Source organism: Argentina silus, assembly GCF_951799395.1.
Source record: "Argentina silus genome assembly, chromosome: 17".
Taxonomy (NCBI): domain Eukaryota; kingdom Metazoa; phylum Chordata; class Actinopteri; order Argentiniformes; family Argentinidae; genus Argentina; species Argentina silus.
In genome coordinates, this window is record NC_139671.1 from 15,816,051 (window position 1) to 15,826,050 (window position 10,000).

General features: G+C 48.0%; 1 protein-coding gene across 3 annotated transcripts in view; it reads right to left on the bottom strand.

Annotated features, from left to right (window-relative positions):
• rcan2 (regulator of calcineurin 2) overlaps window positions 1–10,000 on the bottom strand; it is a gene marked incomplete at its 5' end in the record, with an annotated part of 52,078 nt that overhangs the window by 16,839 nt on the left and 25,239 nt on the right. The window contains one exon of one of the 3 annotated variants that reach the window (XM_083688396.1): window positions 9,428–9,571. The exons of the other annotated variants lie outside the window; for them this stretch is intronic. Coding sequence (XP_083544522.1) covers window positions 9,428–9,514 — 87 coding nt within the window. Of the gene's footprint in view, window positions 1–9,427; window positions 9,572–10,000 lie in introns of those variants that run through there. 3 annotated transcript variants of the gene reach the window in all.

Consider the following 10,000-nt stretch of genomic DNA (forward strand, 5'->3'; position numbering starts at 1 on the left):
CCATCCAAATATAGAACTTATTTCCGATCCAGGACTGCAGAGGAGGGATGGGTGGCAGTGTACCAGAAACCAGAACCATATGATGTCATATGCACACACGTACGCGCACACGCACACACACACGTACACGTACACGTACACGTACACGCACACACACACACACATACACACACACACACACACACACACACACACACACACACACACACGCACACGCACACGCACACACACACACAGCTCTTGAGTCAAGGCAAAAGCAAAGCATGCCCAAAATGCCAAAGAAAAATGGCTCATATAAACCAAGCCTTCCTAAATAACATGATGCTGGATGAAGAATACCGTTCTAGTAAAACTCATTAACCTCTGACAACATTGACACAAGCCGCGAGGACTAGGAGCATTCCTGCTCCAAAGTAAAATACACACTGGAGCTACGCAGGGAATGCAGAGTCTGCCTGGTGCTGTGTGTGTGTGTGTGTGTGTGTGTGTGTGTGTGTGTGTGTGTGTGTGTGTGTGTGTGTGTGTGTGTGTGTGTGTGTGTGTGTGTGTGTGTGTGTGTGTGTGTGTGTGTGTGTGTGTGTGCGTTCTGTACTGCAGTCAGAATAGAATGTTAATGAGAAACAGCCATTGTTTTCACTGGAGAATCCAGACGCGGTGTTCCGGAGCAGCATTCCCGATCCGGGACATTCCTGTACTACAGAGGACAAAAAGGACTATGGCACTATAGTAGATCCATCTAGCTGACCTCTGTAGTGATCCCAGGTTGTGACTGACGATGTGTGTATGTGTGTGTGTGTTTCTGTGTGTGTTTCTGTGTGTGTTTCAGTGTGTGTGTGTGTGTGTGTGCGTGTGCGAGTGTGAGTGCGGGCGAATGTGTGTGTGTGTGTGTGTGCATGTGCGCGCATGCATTAATGTCCTTCTGGTGATATTTGCCTGATCCCAGATCTGTACGTGCTGTAAGCCAACCCCTCTCTCTCACTGTTGTAATGCCAAGCCTGTCTGGCATGAATGTTTGGCATTCTGGAGAGAGTCAGAGGAGTTGGCTCAACGGGAATACAGATGGGAGCCAGGCTAACAGATGATGGCTCTATCTTGATGGTGGTTGTCTCCATGATAAGTAAAGAAATATCTAAAATGATCTGCTTCTTAGGGAAAACGAGTTTGAAACATACTGTACGGTGGCTTTACGTAATTGTGTGGTAGAAGACAGATTAAGTTCTACTGCTAGTATATTCTAGTATTAGTACACCTGTTCAACTGCTCTTTAACGCAAATATCTAATCAGCCAATCACATGGCAGCAACTCAATGCATTTAGGCATGTAGACATGGTCAAGACGACCTGCTGAAGTTCAAACCGAGCATCAGAATGAGGAAGAAAGGTGATTTAAGTGACTTTGAACGTGGCATGGTTGTTGGTGCCAGACGGGCTGGTCTGAGTATTTCAGAAACTGCTGATCTACTGGGATTTTCATGCACAACCATCTCTTAGGGTTTACAGAGAATGGTCCGAAAAAGAGAAAATATCCAGTGAGCGGCAGTTCTCTGGGCGAAAATGCCTTGTTGATGCCAGAGGTCAGAGGAGAATGGCCAGACTGGTTCGAGATGATGAAAGACAACAGTAACCGTAGGGTATAATTGAAAGGATGTTTTACAATATATACAGGCTGTCTTCATTTGTCTCTTTTCCATGGTGGTAGACAATGTAGACAAAATGGCATCTCACACTGGTTTTAGTCTGGCAGTGAACGATAAAGAATTCCTCGTGTCTCTGGAGATCGTTTTGAGACTGTACTCAGATCTGGCACCGTAGTGTGAGTATCTGTGTGTTCTCTAAGGCTCACCCTGGTTCCTTTTGGGCAGAGGACCAACAGACACACTCAAAGAAAATGTCTTCTGACAGAGCGAGCAGCTTTCCCCCCTTGAGGAGAACGGCTTGTTCTTTGTCACCAGTGAGACTGGCTTATGCAGTAAACCATCTCAGTTATATCTCACTCCTGAGCAGACCTCAAAGCTTCTCAAATACTTAGCTTTGCTTGATTAAGTTTGCCTGGCACAATGGCACCAATGGAATAGTCTTCAAAGGGCCAAACCCTGCCCATCTGGGCATTCCAGGCACACTCAAGCAAACACTCAAAGTATTTGAAAGTATTTGAAACACTGTTGGACTCGGGTCTGCTCCTGAGCCATGTGCTTCTCAGAGTAGGCTGAAGTTGCCTATACATGCTGATCTCTGGTCAGTTTTGTATTTCCCACTCATGGTTCAGATCAGGACTGGGAGGGGGTACGCTGGTCCCAGATCAGTGTCTTCACCCGAGAGAGAGCATGTTCAGCGAAGGGGGGGGGAGAAATAGAATACACCTGGGGGAGGCTGGTGGAGGTAGAAATCGGAAGAAATTGTGATTGATACCATTCCTCATTCCATTCCATGCATTACAATGACCCCGTCCTCCGATTTCTACCTCCACCAGCCTCTCTTGTGACCACCAACAACACAAAAGGGGCATGATGCTTCACAATAAATTAAAAGTTAAAGCGGCTTTACGATGACTCAATTGGTATGATGAAATAACTGTTTGCGCCTACTGTTCTCATTAAAAAAAATACCTCTTTCCAGGAACAGTGAGGCAATGGTGTTAATATGTTGGTTTCTAACATGTACTCTTCACGGTTTTATAAAGTCATATCCCATTCCCATAAATCCTGTAGTGGCCTAATTCCCATTCCTGGATGGTTTTGGGAGAGAGGCTTAGTGGGTTCAGGTGTCGTGGGGATGACAGTGAAAGAAAGTGAAGAGTCATGGGAACAACTTTAGGAGAAGTGTACCGGAGACGTAGCCATGGCAACGTGCTCAACACAAGGACCAAAACAAAGGATGTTGTCAACATTGTGTATGAGAGAGATTCATACAGATTAAACACCCGCAGACGAGAGCCTGTGAGGCTCATCATCAGCACGTTGCTGTTTTCAGTCAAGTCGAGAACATGCAATACAACTTAACAGGTCAATCAGAATCCCCTGAAATCAGGCCTAAAAACCTCACAACCAAGCAATAGGGTTGGCATGTTGGCATGTTGGCATGCGCCACTCGCAGGCACACACTCGCACGCACGCACGCACGCACGCACGCACGCACGCACGCACGCACACACACACACACACACAACCGTGCGTGCGTGCGGTTGCTGTCTTTAAGTGGCCTTCCATAAAGGTGAGCTAAAAAGGTGAACATCCCAGTAATTCTACCATCTGGTCTTTGTAGTCAGTCACGCCATTAAAACTCCAAATGTCAAGATGGAGGGTCTGTTCTGAGTTCTATTAAACAATGTTCCAGAAGGTTTATGCTTTCCAATTATAGACATAAATATCAACCTAAGTGCTCCGGATGAGGGTTTAAAACGAGAGGTGGGTCGTTGTTGTTTTTGTCGTGTTAGCATCGCAAGGGCAGTGGGAGGGACATGGGGATGCAAAAAGAACATGGCTGCTCAATGCTCGGGCTAGCAGTCCTATTCGGTTTCTGAAGACAGAATCGCAATGAATCATGATGTGTGATTCTAAGAAAACAAGGGGGAGGTACAATTAGGCAGCACAATAACAATAACACGGAAATTACTAATTCGGCTAAGTGACTCTTTGGGGGTACTTAGGTTTTGTTTTTTTTGTTGGGGGGAGGGGGGGGGGCTAATTGATGCAGAGAGTCTTTCAAGGTCAAATTGAAGTCAGAAAAACAGCGACAGAGAGAAAAATATTGTGTTTTTCTGACAGGAGGGCTTGGGGATAGGCCAAGCAGCAGCCCCAGTTTATAAACATCAATTTCTCTCTCTGACGTCTGAGCCCTACCAACACAGCCCAGTAAAGCATGAAATTACCACTGAGTGTTACGTTCAGAGCACACACACACGCACGCACGCACGCACACACACACATACGCACACACACACACACACACATCCCCCTGCCTGCATTGCTATGGTGAAAAGAATCCCCCACCAGTGACAACAAAGCGGCTATAAATAGCTTGACTGACACGGGGGAGTGCCACTCAACTTGACCTTTGTGCTGTGTCACTTCTCCTTGAGGAGAAGTGGGTGAGATCTGGACCAAACCGGTTCTGAGAGGACATCGCTTTATTGGGGTCAGTCACACTAAAGCACTCCCATCAAATAGGAACAGCACTGCAGTGGAATAACATTACAAGATTGAATGGAGTGTGGGTGGTGTGTTTGGGGAAGGAACCAAAGTGATCCAAGGTGTTGGGATATTGGTGTGTGTGTGTGTGTGTGTGTGTGTGTGTGTGTGTGTGTGTCTTCCAGAGCCCCTCTTTGAGGGCGGTGTGGTATGTGTGTGGGTTTTAAGGTAATTACAGTGTGTACCAGCTCCGAGCGGGCATGTTTACCGCTTAGTTACTGGCATAAGCTCCTTGCTAACAGTGGGGTGGGTACCATGGCAGGAGAGGAAAACACTAAAGCAGGACTCACCTTTACACCCTCATCCACTGATGAATGTCAAATCTAATTACAGAACAGCCTCTCTGTGTGCTGCTAATGAAATACAGACAGACACACAGGCAGAGAGGGAGATGAATTGCCTAGAAAAGGCTAAGAGAAACAGAGACCAGAGAAATTATGTTTTTTTTCAGTCTCTATTCCTTGTAGGGGAAGGGAATGATAATTCATCTTAAACACATCCAGACCAGAGTCTCTCTGGTACCACTCTCGCTCTCTCTCCCCCCCCACCCCCCCCCCCCTCTCTCTCTCTATTTCTCTCTCTCTCTCTCTCTCTCTCTCTCTCTATCTGTCTCAGATGGCTCTTTTCATAGTGAACTTTGATCCCAGTCCAAATATATCTCCTCTGATGTTGCGCAACCCAAACCAGTGTCAGAAACAGCCATGTTTTACATCAGGACAGGGAGGGGGGGGGGGCTGAGGGGGGAGGGAAAGGGACAAGGGGCAGTGTTGATAAAATCCCTATCATGTCATATTTTCAGCTCTCTTCCAGAAGTATATCAAGTGTTTTTATAACAACCACAAAATCAATCATATCTCCTCCACCAGATCCAGAGGGATCTACACCTCAGGGTGCCTTTGACCCATCCCGTACTGGGCACTGCTGCCATAGACAGACCAGCCTTCCGGCCAGACAGCATCCCAACGCCCATCCCATACTGGGCACTGCTGCCTTAGACAGACCAGCCTCCCAGCCATCCAACAACCCAATGCCCCATCCCGTACTGGGCACTGCTGCCTTAGACAGACCAGCCTTCCGGCCAGACAGCATCCCAACGCCCATCCCATACTGGGCACTGCTGCCTTAGACAGACCAGCCTCCCTCTTGTCTCATCGCATTTAAACCAAAGCAAGCATAGTGATCTGTAATAACATGGGAACATAGATTAATCTAGAGCAAACGAGGAGGGGGAGAATGAATTAAACACCAGTTAAACACAGAATGAAATTATGGGATGGAAAACGCATAACGCCGGTACGGCGCTATAGAGACAGGTAGGAACCCAGTTGCTGGGGTAACAAGTCAGGGATGTCTCGAGCAGTGACGACAGAGATGATAGTAACCACAAGAGACCTTACAAAAAAAGGGGTTCTTTGGCTGTCCGTGTAAGAGAACCCTTTGAAGAACCTGATTTAGTGCCACGTAGGACCCTACTGTGTTTGTTTCCATATGCAGTAGAACCTTTTGTTCTAGGTGTGTTCTGCAGGCGTGGTCTACACACAGGGATGTTGCTTTATCAGGAAGATTGAAGAAGAGACAGTCAGATGTGAATGCTGGAAAACCAAACTACTCTTCAAACAGTGACAGAACAGTAATGATGGTTATAATTATCATTCTAATTCCATGGTTTGGAATGTGTTATCATTCTAATGCCAAGGTTTGGAATGCGATATCATTCTAATTACAAGGTTTGGAATGTGATATTATTCTAATTCCATTGTTTGGAATGTGGTATCATTCCAATTCCAAGGTTTGGAATGTGGTTTGGAACCGTCGTGTCAGGAGAGAGAGAGAACAGACAGGGACAACATATAGCCATGACGAAATGTGACAGTTCAAATGTGTGTGTGTGTATGTGTGTGTGTGTGTGTCTGTGTCTCTGTGTCTAGGTGTCTCTGTGTCTCTGTGTCTGTGTCTGTGTGTGTGACAGTTCAAAGTCCTGTCTGTAAATAATGAGAGTTAAGTTTTTGGTAAATATAGTCTTGATAAACAGTGACGCAACTTCAACCCACATCCCTCTCATGACCTCACATAATCATGTCACAAGTTTCCTTAGTCAGCTGGTCACAGTCAGTCATTATACGGTAATTACCATAGTGATTATAGTGTTAAGAAGACAGTGATTATGTTGAATACTCATTCATTACATTCAAAACAACACCCCCATATGGTATACACCAGTCGAAAAATCTGTCTGGTTCTGAGTGCACAAAATACAATTTAATTAGTTCATAACACAACAGGAATATAACCAAATCCCAGAAATAGGTGACCTATTCAAGGACAATGTCAATGTGACATTTCTGGAAAGGTTCTGAACTGGGGCAGTTAGGTCCTGGGGTGGCTAGGCAGTTAGGTCCTGGGGTGGCTGGGGCTGTTAGGACCTGGGGTGGCTGGGGCTGTTAGGACCTGGGGTGGCTGGGGCCGTTAGGACCTGGGGTGGCTGGGGTCGTTAGGACCTGGGGTGGCTGGGGCTGTTAGGACCTGGGGTGGCTGGGGCTGTTAGGACCTGGGGTGGCTGGGGCTGTTAGGACCTGGGGTGGCTGGGGTCGTTAGGACCTGGGGTGGCTGGGGCCGTTAGGACCTGGGGTGGCTGGGGCAGTTAGGACCTGGGGTGGCTGGGCAGTTAGATCCTGGGGTGGCTGGGACCCATAGGACCTGGGGTGGCTGGGGCCGTTAGGACCTGGGGTGGCTGGGGCTGTTAGGACCTGGGGTGGCTGGGGCAGTTAGGACCTGGGGTGGCTGGGCAGTTAGGACCTGGGGTGGCTAGGGCCCATAGGACCTGGGGTGGCTGGGGCTGTTAGGACCTGGGGTGGCTGGGGCTGTTAGGACCTGGGGTGGCTGGGGCTGTTAGGACCTGGGGTGGCTGGGGCTGTTAGGACCTGGGGTGGCTGGGGCCGTTAGGACCTGGGGTGGCTGGGACCCATAGGACCTGGGGTGGCTGGGGCTGTTAGGACCTGGGGTGGCTGGGACCCATAGGACCTGGGGTGGCTGGGGCTGTTAGGACCTGGGGTGGCTGGGCAGTTAGGACCTGGGGTGGCTGGGGCCATTGAGAGAATAATCACAGGTCGACTCTCTGACTACCACTGACCTGCTGACTGGAGAGTTTCCGACGGTGGATCATTGTGTGTGTGTGTGTGTGCGAGTGCGAGTGCATGTGCATATGTGTGTGCGTGTGTGTCTGCAAGGAGATCCGATCTGGCCGAGGAGTGACACATCAGAGCATCACATCAGGGTTTTTATGAATGGAGTGAGTAGTGGTGCACATGACGAGCAATGTATGTGTGTGTGTGTGTGTGTGTATGTGCGTGTGTGTGTGCGTACGTGCAAGTGTGTGTGTGTGCGTATGTGTATTTGTGTGTGTGTGTGTGTGTGTATGTGCGTGTGTGTGTGTGCATACGTGCAAGTGTGTGTGTGTGTGTGTATGTGTGTGTGTGTGAGTGCGTGTGTGCCCGTGTGCATGAGTGTGTGTCATTCAGAGACACACTCGAGACAAATTGACAGAGGCGTGCAGTGGAATGTTTTACACAAAGACTGAGGACAGGAGTTATGCAAGCCCCATTATAAATATTCCCGCATGCCAAAAGAACACAAAGCTATCATCCTGTTGTGCAAAATCCAACACAAGCTACGGAAACATTGTCTGATCTCAGGCTTAGATGTCCTCGATAAAACAAACACTGCATACAGCAAACACATAAACATACATTTAAAAGAATCGTCCAACAGATGAAGCGTAGCTGTATGTCTATAATCTCTGGTGTACTAATGTTTACTAGGAATAAACAACATACCCCCGGCAGGGCTAAATAAATGTCACAGCAATGAGAGAAGTATGCGTGACTATTATTTGCTATTAAGTTTTGGTGTACAGTATTTATTAAGGAACATCAGAAGACACACACACACACACACACACACACACACACACACACACACGTGCGCACACACGCACACACACACACACACACACACACACACACACACACACTTGCACGTACGCACACACACACACACACACACACACACTTGCACGTACGCACACACACACACACACACACACACACACACACACACACACACACATGTATGTGCAGTAAATACAGTAGGTCATCTCTGTAGCGAAGACCATGTACTTTATGTTATTGTGTTACGTAAGTATCACACATCAAACACCACTCAGCCTTTCATCTCCTCTCAGCTGATAGAGTACACAGCTGTGTCTAGTACAACACACCTGACTGGGTTAGCATGGACACTGTTAGCATAGGCACTGTTAGCATGGACACTGTTACCATAGACACTGGGTTAGCATGGACACTGTTAGCATAGACACTGTTAGCATGGACACTGTTACCATGGACACTAGGTTAGCAGGGACACTGGGTTAGCATGGACACTGTTAGCATAGACACTGTTAGCATGGACACTGTTACCATGGACACTAGGTTAGCAGGGACACTGGGTTAGCATGGACACTGTTAGCATAGACACTGTTAGCATTGGCACTGTTACCATGGACACTGTTAGCATAGACACTGGGTTAGCATGGACACTGTTAGCATAGACACTGTTAGCATTGGCACTGTTACCATGGACACTGTTACCATGGACACTGGGTTAGCAGGGACACTGTTAGCATAGACACTGTTAGCATGGACACTGTTACCATGGACACTGGGTTAGCATGGACACTGGGTTAGCAGGGACACTGTTAGCATAGACACTGTTAGCGTGGACACTGTTATACTAGCCTTTAGCTCGACCCAGATCATGGGACAACAATGTACAGACAGTTAACAAAAGACAATTCAATCATTTTAGACCTGAATGGCAAAACATGTAACAACAGTGCAAAACAATAGGAGTCAGCTATTGCGAGCTGCTTGCATGCATTTGAGTCAAGTTGTTATAGAAACATAGACTGATCCATGGGACACAAACTCTAAACTCTTATAGAGTCTGTGTTCTGCTAGAAATGTGGAGTCTGTACTGTTCTGTTATTGTGAGTGTGTGTGCTGTGTGGGTACAGTGTGTGTGTGTGTGTGTGTGTGTGTATATATATGTATGTGTATGTCCATGTGTGTGTGTGTGTGTGTGTGTATATGTATGTGTATGTGCACGTGTGTGTGTGGGTGTGTGTTTGTATGTGTGTGTGTGTGTGTGTGTGTGTGTGTGTGTGTGTGTGTATTGCGTCCTACCTTGACTTCCTGACTGGTAAACACCTCCACGTCCACCACACAGGCGATGAGGACGGTGCCGTCACACTCTATGCTTCTGGAGGGCATTCTCACAACACACACACACACACACACACACTGCGCCGCTCGCTGACTCGCAGGACCGCAACCACGCTACCCCACTACCCCGCTACCCCGCTTCCACACTCTACAGCCTACAAGACGGACCACTGGCCAGCCCAGAGCACCCGGCTATGTGTGTGTGTGTGTGTGTGTGTGTGTGTGTATGCGTCTGTGTATAAAGTACACCCGCTGGAGTGTGTGTGTGCGAGAGAAACAGAGTGTGTGTAAACGAGAGAGAGAGCAAGAGAGAGAGAAAGAGTATGTGTGTGTGTGTGTGAGTGTGGGTGTGTGTGTATGTTGTGCGGAGAGTAGCCAGCTCTGTGGAGGCTCTAGACTTGGTTGTTACTCTAGGCTGACTGACTCACAGGAGGAGGGGGAGGAGGCAGGGACGCAGAGAGGAGAGGAACCAACCCACTAGCCCCTTCTCCCCCCCCCCCCCCCCCCCCCCCATTCCCTCTCTCTCCCTACTAT